Source organism: Protobothrops mucrosquamatus, unplaced genomic scaffold (assembly GCF_001527695.2).
Source record: "Protobothrops mucrosquamatus isolate PMUCROS unplaced genomic scaffold, P.Mucros_1.0 scaffold_19, whole genome shotgun sequence".
In the NCBI taxonomy this organism is placed as follows: domain Eukaryota; kingdom Metazoa; phylum Chordata; class Lepidosauria; order Squamata; family Viperidae; genus Protobothrops; species Protobothrops mucrosquamatus.
The window spans coordinates 367,322-389,337 of NW_015386095.1; the positions used below are offsets into that span (position 1 = coordinate 367,322).

At 36.5% G+C, this 22,016-nt stretch overlaps 1 protein-coding gene across 1 annotated transcript in view; it reads left to right on the plus strand.

Moving 5' to 3' along the window:
• The window catches only part of LOC107300978 (probable phospholipid-transporting ATPase VA), a 104,284-nt gene that overhangs the window by 69,369 nt on the left and 12,899 nt on the right, over positions 1-22,016 (plus strand). The window contains exons 11-16 of the mRNA XM_029287147.1: positions 4,512-4,615; positions 4,888-5,014; positions 5,775-5,956; positions 6,871-7,192; positions 10,340-10,416; positions 12,541-12,666. Of these exons, the coding sequence (XP_029142980.1) occupies positions 4,512-4,615; positions 4,888-5,014; positions 5,775-5,956; positions 6,871-7,192; positions 10,340-10,416; positions 12,541-12,666 (938 nt within the window). The remainder of the gene's footprint in view (positions 1-4,511; positions 4,616-4,887; positions 5,015-5,774; positions 5,957-6,870; positions 7,193-10,339; positions 10,417-12,540; positions 12,667-22,016) is intronic.

A 22,016-nucleotide genomic window follows, 5' to 3' on the forward strand; every position in this document is an offset into this window, starting at 1 on the left:
CCTTAGGTTGCGTTTTGACCACCTCTCGTCATAAACTGGAACCCTAATAAAGTTAGCACACAGATTGCTAACAGTTGTATTTCAGTTCCAAGGGGTTGGAGAGAAGCAGCGGAAATCTAGATGTGTGGTCTTGTTCTTTGTACATGTTGAGTTCCTTAAATGGATGACAGAACAAAGCTACTGCTGAAAATAACTTAATTAAAGCTAATATTCAGAGTCACTATTAGCTTTAATTGAACTTGAGACAATAGATTTTTGCTATTTACTTATGATAAACCCTACTTGGAACTAGTTTGTTCATGTGATACAGTAAAGCATAATTGGCTGCTCCCTTCTTGTTAGCGTTAGGAAGAATTATTTGAATCTTCAAATGTGTCAAAGTGTTAAGAATCTCCTTATTGCATGTTGAGAATTCTTGAGAAAGGTTCTGAAAACTGAATTTTGGATCATATCCAGGATTCATTTTTCATCCGGTTTAAATGCTGTTCATAGTTGTACACAGACATATAAAGAATGTCTATGGGCATATATTTTGACTGGACTACTGAAGCTAGCATAACTTCTTCCAGTATTTCAGTTTGCCCCAACTCTGACCTTCCTAAACTAATAAGGCAAGACTCTTAATTACAAGGAAAATATACCTAAATTCATGCTTTATTCTTTCAGTTCAATATGGAAAAGTTAGTGGTGAAATCCACTTGTGCAGCAAAATAAGGAGACAGTCCACACTTCTCTTCCAGATATTAGGAAGCTCCTTTTAATTTTCATTCTTGAACACCTGCACAAGATTACTCTAGTGATAAACAGACATTCTGGGGTAAAGAAATGTTTGAATGTCACAAAATGGCCAACTGATGTGGCATCACAAAGTACCGTTTACCTCAAAGCATGCTATTAAGATTTTCTGCCATTATCCCATAGACTGTTTCTATACTCACCATGTTTATTTTCTTTATCATTATTTATTTATATTTATTAAGAATCTTAAATACAGTAAAAGTCAAATATAAAGGAAAAAAATAGAACAGAGAAAGAAAAGAAAAAGAAAAGAAAGAGGAAGGAAGGATTATGAAATATAATAATTTTTGATCTCCTCCCTCTTAATGATTCCAGAAATCCCCTCAACCCATTATTTAATTCTCATCTTTTCAATCATTAAATTCATAAATCATAATTTCACTTTTTTTTAGCAAAAAATCCATAAAACTTTGCAGCCATTTAAAAATGTCCTTGCTGTTTTCACCCTGATTAAAAAGGTCAGTTGTGCCATTTCTGCCAGTTCCAACATTTTTACAACCTTTTTTTAAAGACAATTTTATTGATTTTCTAGTTTTATATTTAAATATTTGAAAAGCAACGTGGCAGATGAGTTGGTCAATAATTCAATAACATACAAATATCTTTAGTACAGATCACAAACTATTACATTAAATATTTCCTCTCTTTTCCCCTTGATATTTACTGTCTCATATTTAAATTAATACAATTCTTATTATGTCGATTAAATAAAAATAACTTTCTTACATTTATCAATAATTTTTAGTTTATACATATCCTAGTTATTTTAACATTCACTCTTTTTAGACAATCAATGTCCTGGTTAATTTTTCCCAATTTTTAGTTTCCCATTAATATTTAAATTTAACATTTAATATTTATAATTTCCAAGTTTTAAATAACCCCAATTCCCTTTATCACAATTCATCACAAGATCTAATGTTCAGGATACACGTCTTATCTATTTGAATTGAATTTAAATTGAATTTATTGAATTTATATACCGCCCTATCTCCCTTACGGGACTCAGGGCGGTGAACAGGCGATAATAAAAACCACGATAAATATACACAGATTTCTGTTCTAAAATCAAATTAAATAACAGGCCTGCTCTAAAAATACCCCATACAAAACCCCCACTAAAACATAATCAAACTACGCCAGGCCGGCCGCACGGAATAGATGGGCCTTCAGGGCTCGGTGAAAAAGGCGCAGGTCCGCAACTGTACGTAGGTCGGGGGGTAGGTCATTCCAGAGGGCAGGAGCTGCCACAGAGAAGGCTCTCCCCCTGGGGGTCGCCAGCCGGCATTGTCTGGCCGACGGCACCCTAAGGAGGCCCTCTCTGTGGGAGCGGACTGGTTGAAGGGAGGTGTTTGGTAGGAGGCGGTCTTGCAAATACCTAGGTCCATTGCCACGGAGCGCTTTAAAGGTTGTTACTAACACCTTGAAGCGCACCTGGAAGGCCACAGGCAGCCAGTGCAACTCGCGCAGGAGAGGTGTTACATGGGAGTATCTAGAGGCCCCCAGGATCCCCCACGTGGCCGCATTCTGAACTAGCTGGAGCCTCCAGGTGCACCTCAAGGGGAGCCCCATGTAGAGAGCATTGCAATAGTCCAGGCGGGAAACAACGAGGGCTTGAGTGACCGTGCGTAGAGCGTCACGATCCAGAAAGAGGCGCAACTGGCGTATCAGGCGAGCCTGATGAAAAGCCCCCCTGGCCACGGCTGTGATATGGTCGTCTAAAGACAGCCGAGTATCTCACCATCTTACATCAGCTGATTAATAATACAATATAATATTCTTATTTTCTGGTAATTTGCAAATAACTTAAATTTAGTAACCAAAATTTCTCTTATTTCAACATTTAATACTTTCTCTCTTTTTCTCTTAATATCTACTATCTCATATTTAAGCTAGTAATTTTTATTATTACCGCTAAGTAATATGCTCCAGATATAAAACCAGATATATCACTGGAAGGCAAAATCACAAAATTCTGCGTAACTAATTTTAGCCACGTCATGTGATCAGATTCTCTAATAAAGGCAGTTATGTGTGGAATGGCAGTAGTAGAAAAAAACCCATACAAGATTGGAATATGTGAAGAGAATTGGTCCATAGAATTGTCCATGATTAAGTGAAGAGCTTAATCATCTTTGCTGTCCGTGGAATGCGCAGTTTGAATGAGCCAATTTTCCTCCTGTCTAGTTTTTACAGCTTTCACAATTGTAGGCCGCTATGGGAAACATGATAGCATCTTTTGCAATGTTATGATTAATAATATTTGCAACTATTATTAATGAATAAAATATATTCAGTGGGCATTTGTGCTGCTAATGAAACAAGACACTGAAATAAAAATGGCTTTTTAGATTTGGTAGTCAGATTGGATTGTTTCCTTTGACACATTTGCATGGTATGTTTGCATGAAATTTAATCTTCAGATTTTTGACAGATGTTTGTTTCAGCACAAATATCTTGCCATAATTATTTTAATATTTCTGGAAAAGCTGGAGAAAATTACTTCAAATATTTTCTGTATGCAGTATTTAATGAAATGTCAAAGGAAGAAGCATGAACCTTTTTTGCCTTTTAGAAATCAAACTAGAACAAAGTTACAGGATTAAGAAATGTAGTTGAAGTAAACTTTTCTGATGAGACTATTTGTATTGTGTGTAATGGATGCTTGTTTTTCTGACCATGAGAGTTTTGCTGGTGCAANACTTCAAATATTTTCTGTATGCAGTATTTAATGAAATGTCAAAGGAAGAAGCATGAACCTTTTTTGCCTTTTAGAAATCAAACTAGAACAAAGTTACAGGATTAAGAAATGTAGTTGAAGTAAACTTTTCTGATGAGACTATTTGTATTGTGTGTAATGGATGCTTGTTTTTCTGACCATGAGAGTTTTGCTGGTGCAAAACAGTTCAATAATTAAAGCTTATCATGAAAGAGTTTTTGAAAGATTTATTGGGCCCCCTGTGCATTCATCATATCAACATTTAATATTTTGGCTGACATAGACCTTTACATTATTCAGTGTTATACTAGATGGTGTTTTTAAAAGTTTATTAAAAAAAACGGCTTTTATTTTTTTGCTTGACAAAAATTACCCATATTTTTTTTAAAAAAAATTGAAAATAACATAATTAAGGGGTTTTTTTCTGTACCGTCAAGTCAGGACTGATTCCTACCAATTACCTGGACAGGTTCTTTCTTTATTCTTGGCAAGATTTCAAAAGTGGTTTCCCATTTCCTCTTTCCTAGGGCTGAGAAAGAGTGTCTGGCTCAAAATAATTCAGCTAGCTTTGTTCCTAAGGTAGGACTAGAACTCACAGTCTCTCAGTTTCTCTCCTGGAGTCTTTAAACCGGCTCTCAACATAAGTATTACATTTCCAAAAAGGCAGCTATTGCAATTAATCACAACTAAGCAGATCTTCACTGTCTATGCTTTGACAGTGTAAATAAGCCTCTGTCTGTCTGTCTGCCTGGCTGGCTGGCTGGTAAATATAGTGCTCTCCCAATTCTACTGAGCAGCTGAATCGTAAATAGTGAAAATGTCATAGAAAATCTCAGAGAAAAGCTATGCCATGTATTAAAACAATTCTTTTGAACAACACAAAACTAGGGCTTCATAGAAGGAGTTAGCAATTCTGAAAACCAAAAGGAAAAGAATAGTCACGTTAAAACTACTGGATTAGTACTATTTTTGACTGTTGTTTGGTTATTTCCAGATGATGCCCGAAACAGGCATCAAAAGAAAATCCGAAGCAAAACTCAAAGGTTTCTTAACTTGTATGCTGCTGATGGTCTGAGGACATTGTGCATTGCAAAAAAAGTAAGCCCACCCCGCTTCCTAATGTAAACTTTCCCACCCTGTTGCCCAACATCCCAGATGATTTGACCAATGCTTAAGGACTTTTGGAGATCAAATCCAAGACATCCGGAAAGCATTTGATTCAGAAAAAAATCCTGAAGTGTATATTTCTGGGTACTTTTTTTTTTTACTGGGGGTTGGATTTATGGTCACAATCCAGCAGAACACTAGGATTGGATTAAGATCTATATATTCTGTAAATGTTTGCATTTTGCTTTTGATTTTTCCAAAAGGTGCTGAGCAATGAGGATTATTCTTGCTGGTTAAAAAGTCACATTGAAGCAGAATCTTCTATTGAAAACCGTGAAGAGTTGCTGTTCCAGTCTGCCAGCCGTATAGAGACAAATCTTCACCTGCTAGGTATCTTGGCATTAATCATTCGCTTACATACCCTCTCCCTTTCCCCGCCAGAGCTGGAATGCCACTGCGTTTACCATAAGTGCCGGTAGATGTCGGCCTTCCCTCCAGCAGGCCTGGGCAGCTGCGGAACAGAGACATGCTTGTTTCAGCATCTTGCCACCTGCTTTGCAGCTCTGTCACAGTTCTCTGCCACTGCAGAGCTGGAGAGCTTGCCACACCACCACCCAGATGCTCTCACTTCCCCCAGGAATTGCATGTCTTTGCTTATCTGACTTCCAGCCCCGTCCCATTTCTCATTCACGCTTCTCCGTCACCACATGCAGGGAAACAAAAGAAGTTTGGGGGGGAGGGAAGGTCAATCAATTAATTCCAACTTTGTGAGATCTTTTTCTTTTTGCGAGAAGTTGGAATTGATTGATTGACCTTTTTTCCCCCCACAAATTTCTTTTGAGGTGATTGATTCCACTGTAAACCACTTGTGTTACCAGACAATGTTTCCAAAATTTTCATCTAATGTCTTTTGCTTTATAAGCCTTATAAAGCACATTTTTTGCAAGATCTTGATTATTAGCATGAGATGTTTCTGATTACATTATATCTATCAACCCTAAAAATCATTTCCCTTGTCTATAGTAAGTAACAGTGACAATTAAATTATCTTTTAAATGATTTATTTCCATTTGTGCAACTGGCATTTTGTCTTTCTTTTTAACCCATATGCTTGAAGCATATTTTCTATTTTCTTTTGCTTATGTCCCAGGTGCAACTGGCGTTGAAGATCGTTTGCAGGATGGAGTCCCAGAAACCATCATAAATCTGCGCAAGGCTGGCCTTCAGATATGGGTTCTAACTGGAGATAAACAAGAAACTGCTATTAATATTGCTTATGCCTGCAAGTTATTGGATCATGAAGAGATCATTACTCTGAATGCTGATTCCATGGTACGATGACATAAAGTACATTATCATGCAATTCTAATCTGGTGAACCATAAGCAATATAGGTTTAATTCAGATATAATCAATATATTTGGTGTTATACAGCTGTGAATTGGGTGGCCATTGTCTATTATTGTGCTAAAGACTGCTTTTTTCTTTTTAATTTTAAACAAAACTGGTAAAGTGGCCATCGTATCTGATATCCTCCAAGCGTATCAAATTTCTTCACAAATTCACTTAGCAATTTAATGGCCATGCTATTCAACACATTTGGAAGGTATAGGATTGGGAAAAGCAGTCCTAAAGTATTTTGTGTACATAAGCACAACAGAAGCTAGATGACCTTGGGCCTGTCAGTTTCTCTCAGACCTAGGAAACAGGCCATAACAAACCCACATTTGAAAAACATGCTAAGAAAACTGCAGAGATATGTCCAGGCAATTTCTAGGAGTCAAAGCTGACTCAAGGACAGCACTCCCCACCCCCCAACATGAGGTGAATGACAAAGTTGTCCTTGATAGGAGTGTTAAAATTGGAGAACTTAGCAAACAGAACCCCACAGTGCAAGCCCCATCTGTTTTTTGTGGCTGTGTCATCATTGCACATGTGCTTAAAAGAAGCAGAGTTTGCATCACGATGTTCAATCCATTATCTTGTCAATATTCTATCTATCCTTCTGTCTGTCTGTCACACATGCACACATAGTACATACCACTTGTGAAACTATTTAAGAACTTCCACTAACAGAAAAAGGAGTAGTTCGGCTGTTCTTTGTGCCAGAAATTGTGTTAGTTAATTCTAATTTATAAACACATCAATGTCTTTAACAAAATGAAAGCATAATTTTAAAAACAGTGCCACAACCATCCTATCATTGCTATTGGTATATTTTACTTTCCTTATTGTTTTTCTAACTAGGAAATGTGTGCTGCAATGCTGGAACAACACTTGAATTGTGTAGAGTCTAAATTTTACAGTGAAACAACAAATAACTTTCTTCAGAAAACAAAAGGAGAGTTTACTCCCTTCTCTGTGTCGTCATCACTGAGCCAGCCCAGCCTGGGTTTAGTCATTGATGGGAGGACCCTGGCTTATGCTCTGGACAAAGGCCTGGAAGACAAATTTCTTTCATTAGCCAGAAAGTGTCGCTCTGTGCTGTGCTGCCGATCTACTCCAATTCAAAAAGGGATGGTTGTCAAACTGATCAGAGATAAACTCAAGACAATGACTTTGGCCATAGGCAAGTATCATGACTTAATGAGCATCGGTTTGCATAATCATCAGTGCAAACATTCCCTTTTATTCAGATATGAGCCCTGATTTTTATTCAAGCCAATATATTCATAAATCTTATGTTTATATTGTTTGTATTTTGTTCTTTAAGTCATGTAAATGGCTACCCTACATGATTAGATTTTTAAAGATATTTGTAAAAAGATATTAATATCTAAGTTTTTGCACTGATGCAGGTCTGAGGTATTTTAATGTGATTTCTGAAGTTTGACTGTAATTATATTTCAAAGCCATTTTAAATGTGCAAAGCATGAAAAAGTTGTGTGTTTATTATGGTCAAGGGATAAGGAAAACATGACAGAGAGACACATAATTCTGAATTGCGAGGGGGAATGACTGTTATCAAATGATAACAGATGTGTGAAATTAAATAGAGAAAATTAAATTGCATAGGACTGCCCTATTTTAATCCTCTATAGCTATTGACTGATTTGTTCTGAGGTCACCATATTTTAGTGGTCAAAGGTGTGAATATCCTCAATTCTCTTCATATAAATTAAACTTTGGTATTATACTTCTGTGGCAGATGTCATAGTGTCATGGAAGGTATGGGCTTGCTAATTTGCTAACTAGTCAGGATCTGTATTAGCAGTAGAAAGCAGTTACAGAAGGAAGAAACCAGATACTTATGACAGCAAGAGGTGTTGAAGCCTCAAACCTAATCAGCAACAGTTTATTTATCTGCTGCTTTATGCTTTTTATAATAAAAATGCTTTTTTATAATAAAAGCTGGTGCTCTATTTCTCTTTCAATGGAAGATACCATGTACAACTGAAAGGTGAAATCTTTTATCATAGCTAATAAGCTCTATGCTGTATTTCCCAGCTAACATCACTTGTACTTGGAAATGGCTGTCAAGAGAAAAAATATATATAACTTAAATAGCTCTTGAAGGCCTATGTAATTTGTGCAAAGATAATACTTATGTAAGCTTCATTCCCGGTTCAACATTAGCTAAAGAAATCAGTGCCCAGGCTAAATCCAGACATTGTCAGTTATCAGACTATTACTGCAATGCAGCTGGTTGTGAGGAAAGGACTTTATGACCTGAACTCCTTTCCTCCTTCCAGTGCAGGTAGAGACAGAAGACTTTGCATGCACAATAAAAGCACTGGAGTAAAATGGGAGCTGGGTTGCTGTTCTCTTCGCTTTCCTCTTCTCTTCCTATTTGTGGCTAGCAAAGAAAGGGAATGGATGCTTAACTTCAATAGATGGTCAACTTCTTACTCCTTTATCTTAGTTTCTAAATGTTTTGCATTGGAACCTTGGAGTCTTTATAGATTTCTAATTGTAGTATCTCATGTCATGCAGATTACTGTTTGTATACCCTTATAACTAATCAAATAGAGGAAAATTTCAAAACATTGCATTTCAATGAGTGCATCTGCTATTTTATCATTCCAATTCTGTGTTCAGAACACATAATCCTCAGCTATAGGCTCACTTTTGGAATTGGAGAAAATAAGTTTATATCAAGCATGTGCATGGTATATACTTATGCTTGGTACTGTATACCCAGTACCCAATTTGTTCTAACAAGGCAGACTTTCCTTGTTAAATCTCAAGGGAAAGTAATGGATTATATTCAGATTTATTTGGATTTGGAATAAAATAGGCATTGTCAATCTGGACTATATTGTCTCATCAGTTTCAATGGAACCATTCTAAGTATGGATAATCATGTTTGGTTTTGACATTGTTTTTCTTGGCAAAAGTAGAAAAGTGTTCTTAGGTACATGTGGGCTGTTATCTGAAAAGGAAGCAGGAATCTCAGTGTATAGTATAGCCCTGAGTATTTTTAAATGATTTCCCTTTCCCTATATGTAATTGCCATCTAATTCAGCCTTCCCACCGTGATACCTCCAAATATGTTGGACTAAAATTCCTAAGAATAAGGATTACTAAAGTGGAATATATCATATCCTGGATTTTTTTTCTGTAATCTTTGAAGCAAATATACAAGAACAGTCATTAGCAACACCCATTAATAAAAACTGCATTTTCATTTTATAAGCAGGGATCTGAAAATAATAGAAATTGATATCTGAATGAAAATAACACTCTCTTTCAAACCTGACCTTTGCAGATAAAAAAAAAAGACAGGGAAAATTGTTTTTCTGCCATTTCCACATGGAAAAATTCTTTGGGGGAGGGGTATAGAGTTTATAGCTCTGCAGGGATCTGGGTTCAGAAAGCAAAATGTGATTCATAGCACATTTGAGTATATGCATGGTATCTGTCAAGAACACCTTAAATCAAATGCATCTTTTCCCATGATGATAAACAAATAAAGCTTAAGATGTTTAGCAGATATGCACTTTTAGAACACAATACTATAATGTCATGATCAGCATTTTAGAACAACAAGAAAGGACAGAACAGCTGATCTGACAATCTATTTCCAGTGAATCCTGAGGCAGCTTATATGGGTTCTGAATGACCCTAAAAGTCCTGTGCCTTAGAAATTAGACTTCAACATTACGGGCCACAATCGTAGGCATGAGGTACATCATGAGCAGCATCCATTTTCTCTTAACACTAAGTGGATACAACATTAATTGTAAGCACACATACAAACAAAAACAGTTTATCTGTTCTGCAGGCTCTGCTTATTTTGTTCCCAGAATTAAACTAGCTGCTTTTTCAAAGTAAATCCCAACTAAACTTGCAATATTCAGCATCACCTTTCTTATCAGCATCTAGAACATATAATAGTGATTTTTCACATAATACTTCTAATTGCCCAATCACTTTATGCAAATAAGGTTTCTAAGAAATTTACTTTTGGGGCTGTTGGTTCATTCATTCTGTCTTTTGAATGGATGACAATTTTGCTATGAAGAGCAAGTGCAAACTGTATTTTATATGTCATTTAATGACTATAAATTGTTTTCAGATGATTTAACTTGGCTTCAATCCCATCTTTATAAATGGGACAGATTAGGCTTTGAAATTATAGTCTAAATACAGACATTTCATTCATGAATAGCTTATCCCACTCACAATTCTCTTGATTGTCCTTTGTATTGTTACCTGTCCTTAATAATCACTACTTCAGTTAATGACAAATAATATGTTTTCCATTTGTTACCAGGTGATGGGGCTAATGACGTCAGTATGATCCAAGTGGCTGATATTGGTGTGGGGATTTCTGGTCCAGAAGGCATGCAGGTAATTTATGTTTACTGACAAGTGCAGGGTAGAGTTAAGTCCATAGGTTTCTCTATGCCTAAATGCTAAATTGTTAGCTGCAATAGGCTGATTGAAGCAGACATTGCAAGTTTCAGAGGTCTTACATTCTGCTTCATGACTGATCAGACAGACTTGGTAAATTAAAGTAATTTACTAATTTATCTAGTAATCTGTTTTTTAGCAATCTCTTTTATACAATCAATTACATTCATCTATCTAATAAGAGAGCTTTTGCACACTGAAACATTTTTCTTCTTTAACTCCAGATTCCTTTCTAGGTTCTTGTAAAAAGTATCTCTCAACAGAACTGGAAAAGAAATATTAATTTGTATAGCTAAGAAAAAATCTAGACAGCACATGATATATGACCATAGATATCCATAGACATCCATAATTATGCTCAAATGACAAAATTTGGATCATAGCATCACAAGACAAGCTCTATACACACATACTTAGATTTTCTCATTCCATAAGGGACAGATTCAACAAGGGGATAGGAAAGATTAATGGAAGATGAAACTGTTAATAGTAGATGGCCTATTTCACAGCAATCTTCTCAGATTGGCAATTTGCTGCTGTTAAAGACTAGATAAGGTTCAATGGGATTCAAGAGGAGTCAGACCTTGCCCTCTTGTAACAACTCTAAATTGGTCCTCTTCTTGACCTGTCTTTCTGACTGGGACAGACTCTCTTTGACACTCCTGAATGCATCTACTTGATCCAGAATGCTGGAATAGATTGATCACAGCCCTAATCCATATGGGCTGTTTTTTATGTTCTATAATTTGGGAAAGTTAGAGCTATTCAGTTTTATCATTTTTAGCCCAGGACATCCAGAAATGGGTAAACAAGTCTTGTTTTCATATTCACACATTACACTCTCATGTGTAAATGTAAAATAGCAAAAATCTATAATTTACAAACATCTAGTGTGAAATGAGCTTCAGCCATAGAGATTGAACTCCCTAAATTTCTTTAGGTCAGAATATTTAGTTGACCAATCTTGACATGCTTTTTAGGCTGTTTTTTATATATTCTGCTATTTTATCCCCTTAAATAGTCCAATTTTTTATATTAATGAGTTGAATTTTTACATTTGGAAATTAAAACCCATTGATATTCTTTTTGGACTGGAGAATTGCATCCTAAGAAATACTCTCTTGCAATCTTTCTTTAAATATATGAGTGTCTTATATATGAGAATCTCAAAGAAGTCTTCTCAAAACTCTCCTCACCTTCAGGGACACACATTGTCTTGACATCCATAAAAGTTATTTTTAAGAAGTCACTGTCACTCAGACTACAATTTATTGCTTTCATAATCTATGAAATAAAAATGAATTGGTCCATTTGCACTCAAATACCTCTCTCTCCCTCCCTCCCTCCCTCCCTCCCTCCCTCCCTCTCTCTCTCTCTCTCTCTCTCTCTCTCTCTCTCTCTCCCTTAAAGATCTGAAATAGATTTATAGGGAAAAATGCACTTGATTAATTTAATAGAAATGCCAAAGAATTGTTTGACTTTTTTTTCAGAAAAAACTTCATTATTTACTTACTTACTTACTTACTTATTTACTTACTTACTTACCTATCAAATTAGGAAACTGACTATCTCACTCACAGAGGATCTATGTAGGACAAAAACTAAAGTTGAGATGGCTGATACTTAATAGGAATGAATAGTGAAAGCTTATACAGAAGTCACAATCTTTTTAAAAAAAATATGTTATTCTTTAAGAAGTCTATTCATACTCTTAAAGCAGCTGTACTTTTTTTCCTCACATGAAAGCTAAAAACAGGCTACTGTTTTTGCATTGTAGAGAAGAAATAGACTGGAACAAGGTCCAACATATTTCTTCCATATCATTTTAAACATGTGCAGCCCTAACAAAAACACCCACTTATGAATGAATGAGCCTTCTTTTGTAGACAACATTAATAAGCAAGTTAAATGACATTTTCTCTTTTTATAAACACTATCATTTGTACACCAGTAATATAAGTGGATTTATAACTGTGCCATCTACATTTTAATATGTAATTTCTATAGTTTAAAAAGCATCATCCATAAATAATGTCACTTTTAATTGTTCTTGCATTGAAGGCTGTGATGGCGAGTGACTTTGCAGTTCCAAAATTCCGATATTTAGAGAAACTCCTTCTTGTGCATGGCCACTGGTGTTACTCCCGACTTGCCAACATGGTGTTGTATTTTTTCTACAAAAATGCAGTAAGTATAATAGTTTGTGCTTATCTTTGTTCCTGTATCTTATTTCTGGATTGCAACAAGCTGAAAAGGCTGCCTGTGATGCATTCCCTTTGATCTCAATTCGTAATTACATAGCACCTCTTCAGAACCTTAAACATTCAATATGCATTCCAGTTAAGACACTTCAGAAGAATTTGAATAAGATTGCAATATCCTAGCATCAAAGACAGCCAAAACTAGATTATTTTGGTGCTCTGGAGTTTGTGCTAGTTTTCAGTAGCTGCCTAGAACAAATTCACATTGGTGGTTCTGAACTAAAACTTCCTTTAACATCCAGACTTCACATGTCCAAGAGATGTGTCCCACCATAGTCCATAAAAGCTATTCAAATGCTTTGATCTTTTTGAGAAGTGCGTAAAATCTGAATGTTAACAGCATGTCTACATTGAATAATTGTCCCAGAACACCATTCTTCTTAAAGTTATAAGATAATTTTCTGGGTATGTGAAATTATTTTATTATTAAACCCTAAGTCTTCAGAAAAAATGATTGCAGCTGAGATCAATAATATCTATTGCTTAGACTGTGCTTCAGAAAATCATTCCTATTAGTCCAATAATAACTTTATTCATGGGGAATACTGTCATATTTTACCACTTTTTAAATAATATTTCCTGTTGCAATCATATTTATGAAACTAGAAGGGGAAAGAAGCTTAGGCAAGGAAAATGGAAGTTAAAGCAGTGGGATCCATCTTATTTGTTCCATAAGATGCAAGAACCTTTAAATCTAAAAGAAGATCTTCTCCCTATTCCTGGTAAAGTTAGTCCTTTATAGTTGCTGTGGTGATTAGTGGCTAATAATTTATGGATGTCTTTCCACAGTATTTCACTTTCTTTTAGAACTTTTTTCCAATATAATGTTGTAAGTAAAGGAACATTATTAATTTTTTTAAGTGACATCAGCATTCATTAAAGAAAGGAGAGAGGGAAGGAAAGGTGGGTCAGGTTAAACCAGATTAATAAACCAATGCCATATATGTCAGGAGTTTTATTTTAACTGCTATAGTAACAGAATCTTGCAAGTCTGATTGTGCTTTCCCCCCCCCTCCTTTTACCTCTGTAAGAACTAGACAGTGTCTTTTCTGATACATTTTTTGAGTTACAGTTCTGCCCAAGATTAGGGTTTCCTTTATCTGACTGTAGCCTGGTAGTGACACTTTCTCCTATCCATCAAGGCCATTTTCTGTGATTTGCAGTGAGTCAAAGTTCTACTTGCTGTAGTAGATACTCCAATTTCAAGTGCCCAGTTCTATATCATTCTAAATGTTATAATTCCACATTATCCCTTGTTTCAAAAGTTTTTGGTATGGCAGTGCTTGTTAAAATGCACATGGCTGACATTTATAAGAATAGCAAATCCTGCTGTGTGACATGAAATCGTGCAGGAGAAACAAAATGTGTAAATTTGATAAGAATAAGATGTGCAACTTAGGAATACTTTATGGAACATAGTTGACAGATTTCAGCTTTATAGGACCCCCCATATTATTTTTAACTCTCCAATCGGCCAGAATTTATCACACCACATTTGAAAGCAAAATCAGCTTCAAAATGGGGCTTGCAACAGCAGAACCAGACAATTTGCTGCAGCAAAATTGGAATGACTCAACTGCAAATGAATACAATTATATCTTATGATCGTATGAAGCTAACCATGCACCAGGAAAATACAACAATAAAAAAATCTGAGTCAAAAACAAGCCTTTCAAGAGCTACACGATATGCATGGTTGCTTTTTGGTTAGGATGGTCTTTCTGAGCCTCATAATCTATTAGTCAATCAGTTTATATGTGTGTACTTATTATTAAAGAACCACAGATCTATACATTTCAAACTAGCTCACATGTAAATATGAATACATCACAAAATGCTGCATGATGAGAGTCAAGAGAGAAATCCTTGTTCCAAAGCCAATTGAACCAGTCAGAACCAATACTGCCCTCTTTTTTTCTATAGTTGTGTTTATTTTATTTTCCCATTTCATTACACAGAGCACCTCAATTCCATTCTAATGCATAAAATCATCAGAAAAGTGGACCAATTTGATGTGAGGCTTCACATTGCCCTTTGAAATAAACAGAATAAAACTTCAGTAAGATTTAAAATAGAAAGCTGGGGGGAGAAATAATAATAATAATAATAATAATAATAATAATAATAATAATAATAATAATAATAATAATAATAATAATAATAATAATAATAATAATAATAACAACAACAACAACAACAACGTGGCTATCAAACATCAAAAACATCTGCCAGACTATCCCACCTCCTTTACATGGCTGATCTGAAGCTGTATGGAAAAAAATCATCTGAAATAGAATCGCTGCTCAACACTGTCCGTATATATAGCCAAGATATTGCAATGGAGTTTGGCTTGGACAAATGTGCCACACTTACTATCAAACAAGGAAAAATAGTGAAAACTGAAATAATCAAGATACCCTACGAAAATAACCTTAAGAGTCTGGATGAGGAAGATTGCTACAAATACTTGGGTATCCTTCAAGCTGACAACATCAAGCACATTGAAGTCAAGAAAAAGATTAGAGGTGAATACATCAAGAGAGTGAAGAAGATCTTAAAGTCCAAACTCAATGGAGGAAATACCATAAAGGCAATCAACACCTGGGCAATTCCAGTCATTAGATACACAGCTGGAATAGTGGACTGGACTCAAGCAGAACTAAAAGCAATGGATAGGAAGACCAGAAAAATAATGACAATGNGGTAAGCTGCTGCAAGAAGATCGCACAGACTGACTACAAGCAGTGGTATGACAAAGTAGCAACAATGGTACATTGGAAGATCTGCAAGAAATATCATTTGCCTGTAAGGAAGAACTGGTGGGATCATAAAATAGAGAAAGTCATAGAAAATGATAAAATTAAACTGCTCTGGGACTTCAGAATTCAAACAGACAAGCACGTGCAACATAACACCCCGGATTTAACAATTGTCGATAAGAAAGACAAAAAAGTCTGGATAGTGGACATGGCAGTGCCTGGAGACAGCAGAATAGATGAGAAAGAACTGGAGAAGATAACAAAATACAAAGACCTACAAATAGAAATAGAAAGACTGTGGCAAAATCAAGCAAGGGTAGTACCAACAGTAATAGGTGCCTTGGGTGCAATCCCAAAACAACTGGAGCACCACTTGAACACCATTGGCATTGACAAATTCGACATTAGTAGATTGCAAAAGGCGGCCTTATTAGGAACCGCTTCCATCCTGCAACGATATCTGTAATAATATCAAACATCCACATCTGCCTATCCCAGGTACTTGGTAAGGACCTGATAGGTAGACAAAATGACAAAAGTGGTATTAATACTTCACGTGATCTAGAGACTTCCAGTGGCGAGGCTTCGCCGATGGAGGCTTTTTTCTCAGCCTCCTGCCCGGGACTGCGTCAAACCTGTCAAAACAGCGCGGATCAGCTGTTTTGCGGCTCGGAACTTTCTCCCCGGGCGAAGGGGAGAAAGTGAGTTTGGTTCGGATAGGGGTTGAGTTCCCTAGTCCCCCCAGGAATGATCCTGGGGGGATGAAGGTGTGAACTCCCCCGGAGTCCGGACCTCTTCTCCGCAGCTCGGAGTGTCTTCGCTCCTTGGAGCGAAGCTAGACGTCGCCGCCACTGCTGCTACTTTGTATCTGCTTGTGAGTAACTTTTGAACAGATGGAACCTGACAGGGGATTTTTACTTTAGTTAAATGGTGACTTTAACTCAAAGATTTTACTGGGATTTTTGTTACTTGTTATAAGTGAAAGTGAAAAGAAAATGGCCGCGGAAGCGCTGCTTCTCTCTAACAAAAGGAAAACTTTCACTTTCTTTCCGGTTGTGGAATGATGCATTTTAAAGGACTTTAAAGAATTTTTCTTAAGTCAAGCTTTTTTAAGTTTATATTTGCTGTTGTGAGTTTTAAAAAATAATTTGGTACAATGGCTTCAAAACGTACTGGAGTTTCTGCATTGCCTAAAACAGCTATTTCTTCTCCTGTTGTGCAAGTTCAACAACAAAAACCTAGATCTCCTCCACCATCACCTCCTCCTTCCATTACACTTAAAGATCTACAAGAGGCTTTAGCTAAGTCCTCATTGCAGACTGTGAAACAAACAGAAGAACTTTTGGATAAGAAATATCAGGAACTTTGTGAAAATATATCACATATCTTTCAAGGACTAGCAGTTCACATCGATCGTATAGAGGGACGGGTGGATGAATTAGTGGAGAAAATGGAGGGAACAGAGGACAGACTTGAGAAAGTAGAAGAAGGCATGGAAATTCTTCAAAATGACATGGTAATGTCACAATACAGAGAAATGGAATTTGCCCTGAGAATTAGGGGTCTTAAAGAGGACTTACAAAAGAAACTTAAGGAGGAAGTTGTTACAGCTTTGGCCCTGGTATTGAATTGCAACCCAGAGGTGATTTGTGGAGAAATAGAAAAAATCTTTAGAGTAAATTCCTGGGTTGCGTGTCAGAGAAACATACCTAGAGATGTGGTTGTTTATTTTACCACAAGAGTACGTCGTAATAAAATTATACAGCTCTTTTATCAGCAGAGATTTCAAATTGCTGCACAAGATATTATACTTTTAAAAGAAATACCTTCTAAGATTTTAAGAAGAAGAAAGGACTTTACTTTTTTGGCTCAAGAGTTAAAGAAGCGGCAGATGCCTTTTAGATGGGAGATTCCTTTGGGTATTGTGGTAAATTTTGCAGGGACCAGATACAGGTTAAATTCTGTTCAAAAAGCTAAAAAAATTTATTTGTCGGTCCTGAAAGCTGATTTGTCACCATCATCGACATCTAAAGCACAGGAAGATTTGATGGAGCAACTTGTTGTGGAATTGCCTGGGGCCATGTCATTATCTGCAGGAGATCCTCAGAATCAACAAAAGTTGGGAGTGAATTCAAAGGAGCAAAGGATGACCCGTGCTGCTTATAGGCGTAAAGAGAGAGAGCAACAACAAAAAGAAACTGTATCTATAACATATTCACCGTCTTCGGAGCCAATGGGAGGGGCGAGGCCAAAGAGATCTGCAACGACAGACTTGCAGGGAATGCTTAGTAAGCTTCACAAGCCAAAGGATGGATAAGTTGATGACGCTGGAAGTGAGACTTTATTAGGGAAATGGAAGAAATTAGTTTAATATTTGAAATAATATAAAAAGGATTATATGTTTGTAAAGAACTTATAGTATTTTGAAAGATTTAAAATATTTAATAAACTTAAGATTGGGATTTTATTTTATTTTTCCAGCTGTGAAGAAGGGTATTGACTTAAGATTTTTTTTTTTTGGAAAGTATTGACTTGAGAGTGAAGAAAGTGAAGGAAAAATTTAAGTGTAAAATGTAAGAAAAAAATTATATAAGATGGTTGATAGATAATTAGATCTTTAAAAACTGTTTTGAGTTTAAATGTTGAAGGTGGATAGATATTTAGAGAAAGTATGGAGTGAATAAATATCATATAGTTTTTAAGTAGATATATTGTTTTTACTTATTGCTTTATTAGAGTTAAAGTAGGTATATATTGATTGTATTATGTTTGTTTAGTTAAATTGTAATTTAGATATGGAATGGGATGTGTTTTAATCCTGTATTTGGTTCCGGGAAGTCCAGGGGGGGGAAGGGGATTAGGGGAATCATAAAAATTGATGTATTTACATGTTATAGGGAAATAATAATTGTATTGATAAGAGGAGATGCTCGGCTGGTATCCCAAATTGCACTCGATGAGGTGGTTAGAAAGGAGATGGGACGTAGGTAAGTGGAAGGAGGAAGGAGGAGAGGTTGTGGGTTAGAGGGAGGAAGGATAGGAAAGTGGATGAGGGTGGAGGCAAGGCGGGGATTGCCGAGCGTTTCCAACAATATATTGACTTGGATTATTTTTTTTCTCTCTCTGCTTGTGTATGTAAATGCATCATATTGCTATTTGTTGTTTAATTATAAAAATCAATAAAATTTTATTTAAAAAAAATACTTCACGTGATCTTGATTCTATCCTTCTGTTAATGCATCCTAGCACTGTGTTGGCTTTTTTGGCAGCTGCAGCACACTGCTGGCTTATATTTAAGTGATTGTCCACCAGGACTTGGAGATCCCTCTCACAGTTACTACTATTGAGCAAGGTGCCCCCTATACTATACCTGTACATTTGGTTTTTCTTGCCTAAATGTAGAACCTTACTTTTTTCACCATTGAATTTCATTTTGTTAGATGCACCCAGTGTTCAAGTCTGTCCAGATCCTCCTGTATTTTAAGCCTATCTTCTGGAATGTTGGCTATTCCTGCCAACTTGGTGTCGTCTGCAAATTTGATGAGTTTCCCATCTATCCCCTCATCCAAATCCTTGAAGAATATGTTGAAGAGCACTGGGCCTAGAACACAGCCCTGGGGCACCCCACTACACACTTCCCTCCATGTAGATGCTGTTCCATTGAAAACCACACACTGAGTACGGCTGGTCAGCCAACTACGAATCCATCTGATAGTGATGCTGTCTAACTCACATTTTTCTATCTTATCAAGTAGTAGGTTGTGATCTACTTCATCAAATGCCTTACTGAAGTGCTAGTCTGCATTAACAGAGGGATAGAATCAAGATCACGTGAAGTATTAATACCACTTTACAATGCCTTGGTAAGGCCACACTTGGAATACTGCAACCAGTTTTGGTCACCATGATGTAAAAAAGATGTTGAGACTCTAGAAAGAGTACAGTGAAGAGCAACAAAGATGATTAGGGGACTGGAGGCTAAAACATATAAGGAATGGTTGCTGGAATTGGGTATGTCTAGTTTAATGAAGAGAAGGACGAGGGGGGACATGATAGCAGTATTCCAATATCTCAGGAGCTGCCACAAAGAAGAGGGAGTGAAGCTATTTTTCAAAGTGCCTGAAGGCAGGACAAGAAGCAACGGATGGAAACTAATCAAGGAGAGAAGCAACCTAGTACTAAGGAGAAACTTCCTGACAGTTAGAACAATTAACCAGTGGAACAACCTGCCCCCAGAAGCGGTGAATGCTCCAACACTGGAAGTTTTTAAGAAGAGACTGGACAGCCATTTGTCTGAAATGGTATAGTGTTTCCTGCCTGAGTAGGGGTTTGGACTAGATGACCTCCAAGGTCCCTTCCAACTTTTATTATTATTATTATTATTATTATTATTATTATTAATAATAATAATAATAATAATAATAATAATAATAATAATAATAATAATAATAATAATAATATATCGACAGCATTCCTCTGATCCACTAATTTTGTCACTTGGTCAAAAAATGCAATAAGATTTGTCTGGCATGATCTGTTTTTGACAAACCCATGTTGGCTTTTAGTAATGACTTTGTTTGCCTCTTTGTTTGCTGATTCATAGTTTGATTATCTTTTCCAGAATCTTCCCAGGTATTGAGGTCAGGCTGATAGGTCTGTAATTTCCTGGATCCATGTTTTCCCCTTTTTGAAAATGGGAACTACATCAGCTCTTTTGCAGTCCTTTGGTAGTTCCCCAGTGCTCCAGGATCTTTGAAAAATATAGTTGACTGGTTGTGAGATCACATCTGCCAGTTCCTTGAGAACCTTGGGGTGTAATCCATCTGGTCCTGGTGAATGAAAGATGCTCCAAAATCATCCTAGTGGTTGCTAAAGCTCATTCTAGTGATCTAGAACAGAGTGGGGAACAATGGCCCTGTTATGACTTGTGGATTTGAACTCCCAGAATTCCTGAGCCAGCCATAGGAGTTGAAGTCCACAAGTCATAAAGGGGCCATTGTTCCCCACCTCTGGTCTAGAAGGACATTCCAAAGCTAGTGTCCATAGAGATGGAATCCCTCAAATAAACCTGGGTAAGGACTTATAGGTCAGGAACTCAGAGAACTGGCAAATAAGGTTAAGATTGGAGAGACTTCGGATATAGCCCTCAAGCCAATTAACAATCATAAAGGTCAAGGCCACCATTGGAAGTGGACTCAGAAATAAAATAAACATGTATTGTTATTAAAATGGCAACTATCTTGCCCATAGAGAACTGGATGTAGAAATTTCTGCTCCCTTGTCAAATTTAGTCCTAGTTATGTGAAGAAAAGCAAATTGTGATTACTTCCTCCACCACAGTATTCCATGAGTAGGAAAAGGAAAAGGCTATCTATGTACAAAATAGGGCCAAAGGGATGATTTTTTAAAACTGGGGGGGGGGGTTAAAAAAAGATGTTTATTAATAAAACAGAACAAAGAAAAATAAATAATAGTGAGAGAAGAAAAGAAATGGTTGAAAAAGGCAATACAGCATTGCATTTATGTAAAAAGCTGTAGAGCTTCAAATCACCCAGTCACACCCACCATTTTGAAATCACTCACCATTTCTATGGATGCCTATGACAAAAAGAAGCATTTGCTGCTTTAAAATATTAAAATAAATCCTCAAAGGTAACAGTGAGAAGACAGCTCTGATTTCACCTCCCAGTACCCCCCACCCTCATATTCCATGTATGAAGATCAGCAGGTTCTAGCAATTCCTTCCCAATCAACTTTCTCATCCTTTTCCATCCTGTGGACCCATCTACTCTTCTGTGAATTTGCAATTCAATCCTTACTCATTTTTCATAGATAGCAAAACCATTTCAATGGGGGGGGGGTTGGGTGGATTAGATAGGTCAGTCACTTTTATATTCCTTCTGCATTCATTCAGCCCCCATTCCTTCTTGACTTCTGTCTTCTTAGAAACACATATTTTTTAAATAACTCATTTACATAGCATTAAACTGTTACATTTTTCCTGGCATACCCAATTCTTGCCACTGTGTGACAAAATGAGTAGAACACTCCTATAGATAGGCATTTTCACATCTTTCAATGAAGATTTATTCCCCATAGCAGACCACGCCCCATAACAGTTCCCTACTAGTTTCTCATAATTGAGATATAATCTACAGTTCTTCATTCCATTTGATTACAACAAGTTAATTTTCAGATGCATACTCCTCAGTGCGTCATATAATCTAATATTTGTTGCCGATCATTCATATTCTTGGGCAAAATTTAGTGCTTTACTACACAAAAGGACTTGTACATCATGCTCCCAAACCATACATCTTACACCTCTACCATCACCATAAATGCTCTTTACCCATTTATTTGTAAATATATTAACCAATGAAGGAACCATTACCTATCCTTGACTTATTCCCTACTTGATATTAAAACATTTTGTTAAACATTTCATTTGGTTCCATAGATGGTACATTATCAGTGTGGTTGCGCAGCAGTTCCCTCGACACCTGGAGGAAACAGT